Source organism: Pogona vitticeps, chromosome 3, assembly GCF_051106095.1.
Source record: "Pogona vitticeps strain Pit_001003342236 chromosome 3, PviZW2.1, whole genome shotgun sequence".
NCBI classification, from domain to species: domain Eukaryota; kingdom Metazoa; phylum Chordata; class Lepidosauria; order Squamata; family Agamidae; genus Pogona; species Pogona vitticeps.
This window is the reverse complement of record NC_135785.1, coordinates 18318709-18334396: the sequence shown is the minus strand read 5'-3', so window position 1 is coordinate 18334396 and position 15688 is coordinate 18318709. Positions and strand designations below refer to the sequence as shown.

General features: G+C 44.0%; 1 protein-coding gene across 14 annotated transcripts in view; it reads right to left on the bottom strand.

Annotated features, from left to right (window-relative positions):
• MECOM (MDS1 and EVI1 complex locus) overlaps positions 1–15688 on the bottom strand; it is a 635199-nt gene that overhangs the window by 88174 nt on the left and 531337 nt on the right. For 10 of the 14 annotated variants that reach the window (XM_072996170.2, XM_072996172.2, XM_072996173.2 and 7 more), the window contains exon 3: positions 1812–1946. In XM_072996170.2, coding sequence (XP_072852271.2) covers positions 1812–1946 — 135 coding nt within the window. Of the gene's footprint in view, positions 1–1811; positions 1947–5371; positions 5483–15688 lie in introns of those variants that run through there. The other 4 variants (XM_072996177.2, XM_078389674.1, XM_078389673.1 and 1 more) reach the window with 1 other exon arrangement.

Below are 15688 nucleotides of genomic sequence, written 5' to 3'. Positions count from 1 at the left end.
TCTCATTTCTCCCTGCATGTGTTATACAGTATGTTACAGAAAGGAAGGACGGCTTATTTTTTCTTTAATGATTTAAAGAACTATCAGTTATATAAATACAGATCTGAACACGGCATTGGCTGGTACAAAAATAAATATGTCTACAGTACATGTCACAGAATGCTTTTGGCAGGAGTACAGGTGCCATTAACAAATGTGAAAAATGTAAACATTTTAAAAGTAACAAGTCCCGTGATGTTCATTCCAAACTGTGTGCATATGCTGGAATGACTGATGCATTTTCCAAGCATGTGTCTTTTTCAACTTGATATGTTTTGTTGTTTCTAAAATATTACCAAGGCGCAAGTCCTAAGCCATCCCCCTTAAAATCCATTTGTAGTTTATTTACTATGTTTATTCCCTACCTCAAGCCATGTTTTACTACATATAAAAACAAACTAAGTACAACACTAACGTTTCTTTTCTGCAATCAGCTGCACAATATAAGGATCCATCATTTCCCCCTACCAATCAGATTGCAACTGTAAGAATGTCTATTTCATTTGCTTGTGGTCTTTATTACTTCTTTATTTGAACCTTGTAGCTGACCAGAAAATTGATAGGTCCCAATTTCTCTGTTTGCCTAGACTTCTTCCTTGCATTTAGTGTGGGGATCTCAATAAGCCAATGTTTAAAATATGAAGCTGCTGTTGGCAGAGCAGACAACAGCAAATATACCAACAGAAACCATTTGATTATGAAGAATTTTCTGCTTGAAGATCTGTCTACTTCTGGTTTTTTATCCTGTTTTTATATCAAGGCAATTAAATCACCTAAGACTAAGCTCTAAAAACTTCTTGCTTAATTTACAATGCAACATTTGCAGGTCTACTCAGAAGTAAGTCCCATTTAGTTTAATGGTGCTTCCTCCCAGGTACTTGTGTATAGGACTGCAGCTTTAATTGCTTCCTAAAATGGGAGCAGGGTGATTACCTCTATCAACAGTTATGCTTTTATTAATATTAAAAATATCAATGTCATTCATTGCTCACTGCTCTGGTAGCTTTTTAAAAAATCAGTGATCCCTGAAATTCTTGATTGGACTTCATCAATTTTTAAAATAGCAATATTGCCCTTATTTAATATTCATAATTTAAACATTACCTTTTTAAAACAGGGTGCAGAGAAAAAGAACCTTATATTATTTCCAAGCACAACTTCCTTTAGTAATTTATCTGGCTCCATTCCAGAAGTGTTTTTAAAAGGAGCAAATGTAATTAATATTGTATTGCTACACTGATTGCAATTTCTAAAGCTGCAGTAAACTATCAAAAAGAAAAGTGGAAAGTAATCTTGTTTATTTCAGGAACTAAAATGCTTGCAATGACTGAAAAATACATTCTGACATTGACAGGTTGCAGATTTCTGCAGATAGCATTTTCCTCCTTCCTTTACTGAGATTTCAACCAAATAATATTTTTTGTTTTAATTTAGACATTATGTTTGGCCATAAAATAACTCTGGAGATATTCAAAAATAAAATAAAAAGAAGATATTATTTTACATGTTTATGGATAATATAATGGCACATCTCACTTATGACATAAAAGATGTAGGTATAGAATTATACAGTGAACAAAAATTAGGAAAGACTTGTCAGCTTGTCAGCTCAAAAAACCATTACCACCACCACTTCAATTCTGTTTTTCACATCTGTGCTTTTTCTGTAACAGTAAATTGACCACACAGTCTACCTGAGATTGGCTACTATTTTTGTGTGTGTTTCCCCCCAAGGATATAATAAAGCTCTTAAAAGTAATTCCACTACATACCTGATCACTTATTTGACATGCGACAAGGTTGGGCTCATTACAGTATGAAGCAAATCTGATATACTTCAGCCAGTTTCCTACATCTGGCTGGCTGGCATCAATGCAGAATTTCACATTGTAATATTCATCCAAGATCTGGAAAGAAAAAGAATACAAAACAATAAATTGTTGGTTTTTTTATTGTTGTTGGTTTTTTTCTTTTCCTGGTTGGGCTGCACTAATAATAAAACAAATCACTGTTCTTCAAATAAATAACTGGAGGAAGGCTCAAGCCTTATTTATAACAAACTATGTCTCTTCAGTAGACTTCACAAAAATGATTAGATCAAACAAGTCCAGTAATTAAAGGAGCAATCAATCTGTGGCAAGGAACCCCCCCCCCCAGCAACATGTTTGTCTGTAATCAAAATGTTATGGAATAATCAGTAGAACATTTTAATGAACCAAATGTGTTGCTTCCTTGCCACACATAAGGGAATTGTAATGAGTTTAATCATTTTTGTAAAATGTTAACTTTTTTTATTGGCAAACAAACATAAAAATAATTAACATCATATATATATAGTATTGGCCTATAGCATTTTGCAATTATTTAAGCTTTTCCATTTCAGAATCTTACTCACTAAATAAAGTTTAGGTTTCAAGTAATTAGTCTTTTCCTAAAGTTTCCTATTATATGCAATTCTTGAATTATGCCTCTTTAATCTAAGCAAATTGCAGAATTTGACTAATAACAGGGTCTCTTTTATACCACACCAAAGAAAATAAATTTAATAAAATGTAAACACTTGCTAAAAACATTGCTGTGTTCAACACATGCGCCTAAATGGTTTCAGATACAGGGATAACAAGCGGAGTAAATCTGATTGCAACAGGTTACGTTTAGAAATAATGTGCTACAAGGATAATGTCATAATATTGGCTAATCATTGTGATGTGCTATTATATGATATCACCATTTACCTGCATGCAGGGCCTACACTGAGATTTCAACTGAACATTAAAAACAAAACATTTCTAAGAATGTCAGCATCTAGTGTGTTTACCTTGAAAATAACATTAGTTAGTTAGTAGAGTAAAGTTGCAAAAATGCAAACAAGTTAATGTGAAAAAGAGAGGAAGGGGAGAATATGCAAAGAAAGAATCTGAACGCATGTCTAGATTCGCAACTGTTTGCAACCCCAATGGAATGTGTTAAAAAAAAATCTTGGTATAATCGCTTTAGTTAATGAAAACCTAAAGGAAGTTTCCAATCAAAGACTAAACAACCTCATCCACCAGCTGTAATTAAAATGAACTCAGGAGAACTGCTACTTTATCTAACTTCTCCTGAAGGTTAAAGTCAAAAGTTGGAGGGCAACAGTTCCATAGCCCTAGAGCAGTTTTAGCAAAGAGTTCAGGTAATCACCCAGAAGTAGTTTTAGATCATTAACTCTCCACAAATTTCAAGGGGACAAAGAAGAGGGCACAAGGCGAGGGGTACTAAGAAAATGCCTCTTGTGTGTTTTGTTAACCAGCAGGCAACAATGGTGCCATCAATTTTGATTTGTTTTTTGTTTTTCCTCCTAATGCATCCACCCCAAAAAGGGAGAGCCTTGGCTACAAAGATTCAGGATGAAAGCCCCTTCACAGTCAATTTCACCAGATGAACCGTAAGCACCACTACCTTCGCACACTGACTTGTGTGTACATTCTAGCCAAACATCCCGGGCTGCACAGAGAAAAAGCAAGGTTGACTTTTAAGTTTCCAGAGCTAACAGGAGTCCCACCTCCCACCCAATGAAAATGACCTTGACCCTGCTAGCCGAAGTGGTCCCCCCACCCCACCTAGGGTCATCCAGAAGAGAACAAAACAAAAACAACCCATTTAAAGTCCTTTCAGCCACCCTGGGGCCCAAGTGACAAACATTTTTTTTTGCTCAAAACCCAGCTTCCTTGTGGCTTTCCTTGCTTTCAAGACAAGGAAAAGCATTGCCACTGAATGCAGAGGAAAGAAAGAGAGGGAGAGACTTGAGATATGGACGGGACCGTTGTGTCCTCGCTTGTACCTTTTTTTTTTCTGAAACCCAGAGGACAAGGAGAAAGAAACCAGGAAGAGACAGATCAAGGCCCTAAGAGGAGACGAGGAAAGAGCCGGCGTTTTGAGCGCCCGTCCTCCCCTCGGACTGCTTCGCTTCTTCTTTAAAAGATCCCACGCTTCAGATTCCCACGCTGGATCCCGAAGGCACCTTCACCCAGCGAGGCTACGGGAAATGTGCCCAGACACGTGGAGAGCAAAGAGGAAACGCTTCCACGTCCCATCCAGACCTCAATCCTCTCTCTAATTCGTTTTGGTGTCGACTTCCTTCCCACTCCAACTGTCACCGATGAATTAATCCAGCCACTGAAGTGCAAAGTTCACGTCCCGGGCTGGGAGTGTGTTTGTTTCTCTCGGCCCCCTTTCAGTCCTCGCGTCGGAAAAGGGTGATGCCTTTTCGGGAGAACAGCGAAACTTTCAGCCTCGGGATCGCTCAGTTTCCCTGCTCCTCTCCTACCCTATCTGATCTCAATAAATCAATTTTTTCCCTTTTCCTTTCTCGGTCGCCTATGCCAACTTAACTCAGGCTGTTTTATTATTATTATTATTTTAAGAAGAACACATTCCATATTCTTTCCAGAGGATCAAACAAGACAAGAGGTGTAGCGGTGATCCTCCTCCCTCCCTCATATATATCCCTAAAGCGAGATTTAAAGCTGCTTAAACAACGGCCACGATTTATCCTTGCCTTTTTTAACGCATTTGCTTTCTGAACCCACGGTATCCTCGCGAACTGCAGATGTCCGTTCTCCCCGCAAGCCTTTTGCCTACGGCGCCCAAACTTCGCGGATTTAGTTCCGCCGAGGGCAACAAGTTGGATCTGGGCGGACTGCAGGTTGAGTGGGGCAGATGGATCCCCACCAGCAGCCCTCTTGCCACCCATGCCCCTTTGGCGGCCTTACTCCCCCTTGACCCCGTCCCCACGCCCTTTTGCCCCAGAGGCAGGCCGTGGCTGGCAGGCGACGGATCAGGAGCGGGTGGCAGGCAGCAAAGGAGCGCAGCCCCCGCATTCCCCCTTCGCGTGGAAATCTATAAAAGCAGGATCCCAGGAAAGCAGACCCCGGGGGGGGGGGAGAGAGAGGAGAGGCAAAGCGAAAAGCGCCCGGGCCACATGGAAGCACCCGGTCCTTGTTGTGGTTAGGAGTGTTTGGCGATTGTCTGGCAACGAGGGCTGCTTGCTGCTCTTACCTTGCCCGGCTTAGATTCCCCAGGTCCGCTCCTTCCTTCCCAAACCCCTTCTTTCCGGGCGAGGAGAGGGGAGGGGAGGGGGATAGAGAAAGAATTATTTGGGGAAGGGATGGAGTGGAGAGTGAATGGGGAATTGCAGAAGAAGCATGATTTAAAAAGCAGCAGCAAAGGCACCCAATCCTGCTTCAAGCGATTGTTAGCCGCATCTCCAGAGGAGATCTCCCCCCCACCCCCACCCCCGCCGCCGCCGCCTTTAGACACACACGCGGACCCGCGCCTTCACACTGCAACACACCGCACGCGTTGTTGTCGCCGCCGCCGTCGCTCGCCCGAGAAAGAGTGGCTCGGCGTCCCGGCGGAGTCCCGCGGAGTCGGCTGGCAGGCTTGCCTCTCGGAGCCTCCGATTTCCTGCTCCGGCATTTGTTGGGGGTGGGTGGAGGGGGGGGGCGAAGTTGCTTTTCTTCTCGCTTGAAAACTTCTCCGGGTCTTTGCGAACTTGAGGGCGGAGGGGGGGGCGTCGTTGAGAGAGAGAGAGGGACCCGGGGGCCCTCCTTCAGATTGCCTTGCCGATCTTGTTGGAATGTCAAGGTATTCAACTAAGGAAGCCGCTCTTGGGCAGGGGGCTGTTGCTGATGCTGGTGGCGGCGGCGTTGATGATGATGAAGAAGAAACAGATGAGGATGAGGAAGAGGATGATGATGATGCAGCGGGGCGGGGGCCAGAAGACGCGCGGCGATTGCTTTAATTGTCCCCATTGATTCGGAGCTGGCGTGTTAATTTCTTCCCATCGCCTTGCTTGCCCTCCGGCTGCTCGGAGGGGGGGGCAATGTTGAGGGCGTGTTTGAGTGTGTGTGTGTGTATGTGTGTGAGAGATGCGTCAAGAAAGTTATCGTAGGGGCGGGCGCGCGGGAGGGAACGAAAGAGAGAGAGCGGGAGCGAGCAATAACTTCCTTCTCACTTCTCGGCTGCTTGATCGCAAGGGAGAGAAGAAAAAAGAAGAGCGTCTCTGTCTGAGAGCGCGGACGGGGCGGCGGGAGGGGGGCGATGGGGGGGGGGAGAGAAAAGAGTTGTGGGCGCTGCGCCCCTCTTTCCCAGCGTGTCCTAAGAGCTTCTTTGCCGATCGCAGACCCGAGAGAGAGAGAGAGAGAGGACACCCCTCTGAACCTCCGTGCCCCTTCCTCCCCCCCGTCTCTCCTCCTCCCCCGACGCCCCCCCTCACTTTCTTGCAAGCCCTCCACAGACGGGCGTTCCTGTTTCATGAACTGTCTCTTTAATACGAGAGAGAGAGAGAGAGGAGGAGACGAGGGAGTAAGTTGAAGGAGGGAGGCAGGGTGGCGGGGGGGGGGAGAGAGAAGAGGGGAGGTATCTCTTCCCCCCCCTCCCCACCTCTTCGCCTCTCCAAGCCATCGGAAGCCAGACAGAGGCTCCTCTTTCAGTAAATTTTTCAAGTGACAGCCGCCTCCTCTGGCGAGAGAGGTCACAAGAAGGTCGCCCCCGACAGAAGTCCGGGCCGGGCCGGATGATTACGGATGCGCCCGTCCCCTTGAAACCATCACAGTTTCCAGCCATGTAATCGGCGGCCAATGGCGAGAGCTTGGGAAGGAGGCATTTTTTGGGGGGGACTTCTCTCCAATGGGGAAGGAAAAAAAGGGGGGGCTTTGGCTGGCTGGGATCCCCCCCCTCCCCACCACCTCATGCTATTTCCATGTGTTTAGAAAGTGCAACTCACTCTCGCTCTTGCTTTTCCTCCCCCCCCCTCCCCTGGGCATGTTTATTTAAAGAGAGTTTTACACACATCAGCAGCTTTTTTATTTATTTTACAAAGCAAGCATCAGTAGCCGTCGCCACCCGGGATGGGAGGAGGTCTCGTCTCTGATAATTGGGGGTCTGTTTGTTTGTTTGCTTGTTTGGGGAAGCCAAAATTTTCGGCTAGGATGAAATAAGCGCGTGCCCTTCGAAAGCCTTGTTTTTTTAATGGACAGTTTTATATTCGTTGCAATACTTTCCAGAGAAGTAGCCCCCCCCCCTTGCAACCGAAACACCGTGTCTTGCAGCACCTTCAAGATTTAAAACACATTTATTACGGCGGAGCCTTTCCGGGTCTCGACTCGGTTTCGTGTTGTGATCGGACACGTAAACACACAACCCTTGCTTGAGGAAGACAGATGAATAAAACCCAACCCTGGCTCGTCGGAATTTCTTTCTAATTTTCGCTTTACAGATGCCTCAGCAAATTGTTTTGTCGCTCCCTTTCTCACTACGGTCTTTGAAATGATGCTTTACAAAATGCATAACAGAGAGACAGGGAGGTTGAGACAAATGGAAACGCAAGTAACTGGGATCGATACATAATATATAAAAATATATAGTATATAACAAAATCTTGAGAGTAAACCGGAGTGACTAGCCTCAGGGTTTTGAGACTTACGTAGATTTGGGGTACAGGTTTAAAAAAAAAAAAACAGCTCCGGAGCTGAAGACGACTTATTTTTTCCCGTGAAAACAGACAAAACGAATTTTTAAAAGAGCGTATTTTGTCTTCCCTTGAATTTTTCCCACATCTAACGACACGATGCGGCCACGGTGCTGTGCGTCTGTTTTGGACCTAATAAAACCGCATTAAAAAAAAAACTAGCGCTGAGCTGACTTTTAATCGGTGAATCAAAGGCAGTAGGGTATATAAAAGGGCGTAATGACTCGCAATTCGGGGTTTTTCTTTTTTTTCCCCCGTCCCCCTTTCTTTTGCTCTTGACGCTAATGGTCTTGACCCTTGCATTTCAAATATACCGATCGCCCGCGCAGAGCTGATGAACTTCGACGAAGGCTGGACTCCAAGCGGGGAAGGATTGCGAGAAATCGGAGCCGCGCCCGTATCAATGCCCAAGAGTGGACGCCGGATTCCGACAGGGAATCGGGGGGGGGGGGGGAGAGAGAGGACCAGCAGGCCTAATCGTGGGTCTGTGCGGACAGAGCGACCGTTCCAGATATTTGAGGATATGTAAACAGGGAGGGGAAACCCGCATTTCATCTCTCCTCTCAGGGCCGCTCAACTTCTTAAAAGTGCAAATTTAATTCTCCCTTTATGGATTAAGAAGAGGGGAGGCGGGGGTGGGGGTGGGGGGGTCGGAGGAGAGGGCCATCGGGGCTGGCGGAGAAAGTGACAAAAGATGATGATTAATTCGTCTCCCCGGCCTGTTATCGGTGACACTGAACTGTTATTCCAGATAATGGCTATTGTTCCAGGAGGGGAGGGGAGAAAGGAAGAGAACCCTCGCCCTCCGCCGCAGGCTGGGAAAGAGGGTGATGGGGGGGGAAGGATGGGGGCAAAAGGAACCCTTTTTGTCAAGGTGACTTGACCACAAGATCCGTCCCAAGGATTTCTCAAGAGGGGATCACGCGTGGGAAGCTTTTTCAGGTCCCGATGGGGTGGCTCCCCCAGGTTTCCTGCCCTCGCCCCACCTGGAGCCGTTCCTGTGCCCCCCCCTCTCCCTCTCCCTCGTTTCATTTAGCCATAAATTGGAGCAGGACGAGGTATGAGCTGTTCTATTTTCTCCCTGTCAGGATGAGGGATTTGTTTTATGATGCATTGTGTATTAAATACAAGTAATCTCGGAAACTGATTGTTCGAGCCCTCGAGAGGCCTGATCCGAGAGGGTCCGGAGACCTTTTCTTCTCCTCCCCACGGCCACCGATTTCCACCACCAAACCACCTCCTCCCCCCCCCCGGCACGCGCACCTTCCCGGTTTCACAAAGGAGGGAGCGTCGGGGAAACCCACCGAAGCCAGGCGAGGCAACGGGGAGAAAAGGGCAGGCAAGGTTCATTTCGGTCTCCGACGGAACGACGGCTTCCCAGAACGAATGGCTTGGATGGAGAGGAGAGGCGCGCACGTCCCCTCTCTAAGGTGCAGCGCTTTCCCGGGTTTGCAAAGGAGAAGGGGCGCAAAGAGGAAGACATGGCAGCGCTCGGCCGGTAGATGGCGTGTGCGAGCTGGTGTTAAGCCAGTCTCAGCAGAGGGTCTGGGGTTTACAGGTACTTTACACCCAAGCGCTGGAGCCAAGGCGATTTGGGGGGGGGTGGGGGGAGCTGCCGGGCCTGCTGCTGAGAGAGTGGAAGGCATCAGATGAGTGTTGCTCCCCAAGGGTGCCATCGAGAGCCAGGCTAGCCAAGGCCAGGCTTGCTTCTGCCTGCTCGCAGCAGGATGCAGATGGCACCCCAATGAAAACAGCCCATCACACTTCATTTATTTCATTTCTAGCCCATCCACAAGAGCATTTTAGCCCCACAACAGTCCAGTGAAGTTGGTTAGGGTGAGATTATTAACAGATCATCATGTAAGGAGGGAAGCATTTGGCTGACTGAATTTCTCTTTTCGAAACCTGAAATCACCACCGTTTATGTAGGACACCAAAGACACTTAAAGAATCCTTTTTTTTCGGGGGCAAAACAAGAGAAAACATGTTAATATGACAAGTGCAGTAACAAATGCAGCCTCGCTTATTTAGATGGTGGGTAATTCCAGATGTATAGGTGGAGAGAATATGTGTAGCAAAAATGATTACACAGAGGCTACTGTGTTTTGAGCACATTGCAAGAAGACAAGGCACACTGGAAAGGACAATAATGCCTGGAAAAGTTGCACTCAACAGGAAAAGAGGAAAACCAGACATGAGATGGACTGACTCTTTAAAGGAAGCCATAGCCTTCAGTTTGCAAGACCTGAGCTAATGACAGGACCTTCTGGAGGTCACTGTAGGGGCTGTATAAGTTGGAAGCAATTTGACAGCACATGAACAAGTAGTAGTGAATTAACTACTGCAGCAGGATCCTTATCAAGTTTATTCGAAATAAGTTCAAATGACTGGAATGTATTTCTCAGGAAGTATGCAGCCTAAGGCATGCTCACATGGGTCTTAAGATGGACCTTAGTTGCTTTATAAAAAGAATATAAATCTTTCCAAGAGGGCAAAAGGTCAACTCCAAATGCAAAGAACATCATAGTAGAAGGAACACAGACTGGAGTAAGAGGAGTCCAAAGAAGTAGCTTCAGCAAATGTAGAAGAGAAAAAAGACAGTTGATGCTCACATGGAGAGCTTTAGAAGTCAGTATTAGAGTCTTGAAGCGTATGAGAAGTTTGTGTAACGATGTGCAGAATTATGTGATCACAGTAACCAGAGAGGAGTGTGAGCTTAGTGAAAGTGTTTTATCAACTGAAAGCAGGAATATGATCTGAAAGGGGCTGAATCACACCAATAAAAAAAGTTATATGGAAACAACCTTATTCGGCGAAGAACCTTATTCTGAAAATTTTCCAATGTTGCTGTGGCAACATTGACATCTGCCAGCCGGATCCCTCTTGCACAGCTTTGTAGAACAGCACTGACAACCAAGGCAAAGTTAAGAATGTAACATTTAATGTTCAAAACTGAAGGGACAATATGAGCTCCTGTGCATTATTATTAATCATATCAGTTGTTGTTGTATAGTCGTGTCCAACTCTTCGTAATGCTGTGGGCCACAGCACGCTAGGCCCTCCTGTCTTCCACTACCTCTCAAAGTTGGGTCAAATTCATGTTGGCAGCTTCGATGCGGTCACTGCGTTCCAATGGGGGAAATACCTCACCATCCAGCAAAGATCCTCCATAGGGCGGCCATTTTCCAGTGCCTGTCTTGCGAAGAATCTGTCCTGAATACAGTGGGGAGCCATTTTGCACAGCGGGGAGCCATTTTGAAAACCTGGATATCAGCTCTTTTTTATTGTCGTTAAGCGAATAATCGGTTCCTGAAGCAGGGAACCGATCGTCGTCAAGCAAAAAACCCCTTTGAATCATTGTTTTGCGATCGCAATAGCAATTGCAAAAAAACTCATAAAGCGGATTCGTCGTCAAGCGGGGTAATAGTCAAGCAGGGCACCACTGCATTTTACAGTATTTCTGATGTGGGATTTAAGTTCAGGCCTCTCAATGCACTACCCTGTAAATTTCAGTAGAGCAGGTAGACACATTTATAACAACCAATACACCAACAGACCTTCACTGCATCCCATTACAACCACTCACATCAGTTTCAGCTTCCAGACTTCAGCATATCTTCAAAGCATATTGCAAGACCTTTGAGAATGGTAGTAAGTATCTGACTTAAGTCATTAGAACAAGACAGCAGCATCTCACAGGACTGGATAAATGCCTAACCACTTGTTCCTCATTGGTGTATGGATCTCATAACTTTTTCAATACTTGACTTCTTGAATGTATGATGTATATGAGGCAATTCTACATGGACATACATTTCATTACCTGATATCTATGCCTAAATTGTGAGGACACAGGAGAGGGACTTCTCTGTTGCTGCTCCCAGATTTTGGAAATCCCTCCCACAGGAGTCCAGACGGGCCCCATCTTTGCTGTCCTTTTGCAGGCAGGCAAAGACCTTTCTCATCAGGCAAGCTTTCCCTCAGTGACTGGCTTCCTGAGAGGGGTTTTAAAATAGATTGTTGTGCCTTATTGCTTTGAATGGATTTTGGTGTTGCTTTTGTTTACAGTTTTTTCTTTTCTTTTTAGTGTGTCACTTGTTTTATTCTTTTTAATATTTTTATATTTTCTGTTTTTAGCTTTAAATATTATCTTGTAATGATGTAAGACGACTTGGGTCCCTTTTAAGGAGAAAAGTGGGGTAAAATATTATCAATCAATCAATCAATCAATCAATCAATCAATCAATCAATCAATCAATCAATCAATCAATCAATCAATCAATCAATCAATCAATCAATCAATCAATTTCTTTTAAATTCTTGTGTTTTTAGTTTCCTATTTGTATATTCTTTTATATCTTTTTTTCATGTTCTTTTCTTCCCCCTATATATGATTTTTCTGGCACAATAAAAATGAAAAATAAAAGAGCAGAATTGTGGAATCCTGACCTAAATACATATGACCTTATTTCATGAGGACCAGTGGCATGAAATAGCAAAGAAAGCAGAAGAGACAAGGAGGTGTGTAGCAGAGAGAAATACTGCATATTCGATCATCTTCCTATTTTGCAATTCTGACTTACTTCTGGTACTGTGCATCAGCTGCTACCTTGGACTCCACCTCTAGTGTCAGCTCTGACAGTGACTATCACCAGCTAGTCCTTGTCAGAGTAAAGGTCAGTCCAATGGTCAGAGCAAGGAGGAACTGTGTTAACAACAATACAAAAGGGACAGAAGGAAAGAATGACTTCAGATCATTCTTTGGCTGAGTAACATTGTTTACCCTGAACTGAAACTGCAGGCCGACTTTACACTTTACTCATGCATCCAAAAGGGGCATAGAAAAGTTCTTCATTTCTGACTGTTCACCTATCTAGCCTAGAATTGTTCTCTGGCAAGTGACAGGGAGTCTCTCTTCAAAGATTCAAGCAAATGTTTGTGTATATTCTATTACCTAATACTTTCTGCTGGAGTTGCCAGTGATTAAAGTTAAGACTTTCTGCATGGAAAGCTACTGATCTGACCACGTCACAGCCCATACTCACTGGTGGAACAATGAGCTAGACCTCCTTAACCACTCTTCAAACATGGGTTAATTGTTACTGAGGAATGTACTCTATTAAGTATTCGGATCCTATGTCATTTAGGGTTTGAACACAAGCAACATACTCAGTGTGACTTAGCAGCAAAGTTACAGACTAGGACTTTGGAGACTTGGATTCAAATCCCTGTTTGGCCATATAAACTCCTGGGATTGGGGGTATGAAGTTCATAAAACTACTCCTTAATCTGTCTTACCTTGAAAGCCCTATTAAGGCCACTATAAGTTGGTTCTGATTGGATGGCACATAACACACACACAAGCAGCTACAGTCAGAGCCATCAGCCAATACAGAACTCTGAGGATCAGTGTCACACAATGACACCTAACTGTCTCATTTAACAATCTGACAACGTTGAGATGTGTAGGAGAATCATGATAGCACTCCCCATTTCTCTTGTAATAATCCATATAAAATTGACCAACTGCACCTAGGGCTGAGGCCACACTGAAATGGGAATATGTGAATGGTTTCCTTCAGCTACATCTGCAGCTGGCTTGCCACCACTCCCTCTATCAATATGGTTAAAAAGAGGGATATTTGCATTTGGATGACGCAGCAGTACCACAGAGAAAGCTTCTCACAGATGGTACCACCACCACCTTTTAAAGTGATAGGTTTCATCTCTCCTCTACTGAGGCATTAGCAACACTCCACATCTTTCCAGTTAGCCCCTCCTTTTTTAGATCTTACCAGGTAAGACAGGCAAGTGGAAAAGTACAGTTGGTTAACCCAGAACTTGCAAGTATTCTGTTCAGTTTCTCAGGCCATAATAACTGGGCATGATCTAGAGCCTCTGATAAGACAGTGCCAGAATAACCTCTGCAGGCCCTGCATCAACTCAGGCATCAAGTTTGGAATGGATGTGAGCAACTTTGCTATCAAAGTACATGATAGATCTTTGAAAGGTAAAGGTTCCTCTTGACATTTAGTCCAGTTGTTTCCAACTCTAAGAGATGGTGCTCATCCCCGTCTCCAAGCTGTAGAGCCAGCATTTGTCCATAGACAGTTTCCGTGGTCATGTGGCCAGTGTGACTAGACACAGAATGCCGTTACCTTCCCACCATAGTGGTACCTATTTATCTACTCAATAAATCTTTTATAGATCTTTTATAGCAGGCACCAAATGATCAGCTGAGCCTATACCTGGACTATTCTTAAGTAATCCACTCACCACATGAAAAGCAATGCCAGTCAGCTCTCTAAAAATACAATGGGAGTGCAGAAGAACACCTTCTTTGCTGACACTATAGCCACATGACAGGTATGACTACGGACTTTATACTGTGTTCAACCACATTCACTAGGAAATTTGTGTTCCCTGTGATCCAGCTGCCTACCAGCCTGCTTCATTGCACAGGGCTTCTTTAAAAACTGAAAGAGCACTTTAGTTCTCCCATTACTGGAGAGACACACAATTATACACAAAGGACCAGATTACCTTAATGTATGCATGTGCGTGCGCGTGCATGCACATGCATGCGCACACACATGCATGCATGCGCACACACGCGCACGCGCGCGCACACACACAGAGTTCCAGAACATTTCAGTCTCCCAGAACATGTTACAAATGATCCAAAAGTGACTGTTGTAGAAAAAAATAACTACAAAATGATACTGCTGAGATAAGATACATACATAGGTTCCAGGGTATGTCAAACTGATCCAATATCAACCAGAGATTCTTAGATCATTATACATATTAATAGTTCTCCCTATCATCTTGTGTTTGGATTAGACCAGTGATTCCCAACCTTGGGTCCCCAGATGTTCTTGGACTAAAACTCTCAGACGCCTTCACCACTAGCTGTGCTGGCCTGGATTTCTTTGATTTGTAGTCCAAGAACATCTGGGGACCCAAGGTTGAAAATACAGGAATAGACCCTTCAGGAGAACCAGATAGTGACTCTGGGATTAGCACTGGGATAAAAACTAATCCAAGAATTGATCCTGACTGAGGCTTTTGATTCCTGATCTACACCTTCACACTTCATAGGAAGTTTGGGATGATCCCTATTAACCAGGATGTCTATGCAACCAACATCCTTACTGCTAATAACTTATGTCAATAGTGCTATTGTAATCTTGCTAATCCATTTCCTCTTGTTACCCTGTAGATAGCCTGTAATTTTGCTTCACTCTAATATGTCTGAAGAAATATAATGTATCTACACTAGCTGACAATGGGCAAAATCCTGTTGGTGTAATGTTGTGCAACATAAACCAGATTTGGTGCTGGAAACAATTAATTTAAGTTGAACACTTCCTATTCCTGCCTCCCATTTCAGGTTCTGAGGCTCCCTAGGATTCCCTTCTGCCCTGGAGAAGCCTGTGGCAGCCTCAGGTGTTTTGAAAAGAAATATTATGGCACACATTTCCCCAATCCTAATTTCAACTAAATGCTTACTGTACCTAAACTCAGCTATCAAGGAGCTAAAACAAGATAAATGTATGGAAGTATGGAATCCCTTGTTGGCTTCTGGTGCAATTGGACAATGGGCTGACCTGCTGGTTAGTTTGAATAACTGTAGGGTTTGAAGTAGAACATATATAAATGTTTAAAAAGTATTAGTATACTATAGGTAAGAAAATTATTGGAAGTGTAATTGTATTTATAGGTAATTATTACTTTTCTGTTATGTGACTAGGGGATTGTAACGTATTAATAAAATAAAAAAATTAAAGAAGAAGCTAAACAGGTCATTTTACTCTCTTTCCTGTTTTCTATTTCTCTCCCCCTCCCCTCTCTTGTTATATAGTTTAAATTGCCTCATATCTCAACTGCCCTTACCAGACCTAACTGATGTATTCACATCCCAGTAGCTGTTTTCTTTTTCTTTTTTCTTTCAGAACTCCTGTCTCCCAGATTCTTGTCAGGCATATTCTTCGGCTTTTAAAAACATTTTATTTTAATTTACTAATGTCTGTATTTCTGCCAAACGTAGAGATGCAGTAATTATTTCTAATAATATCCAAACTACTTAGTCATAATCGTCCAAACTACTTAGTCATAACTGCAGTTACAACTTTTAAA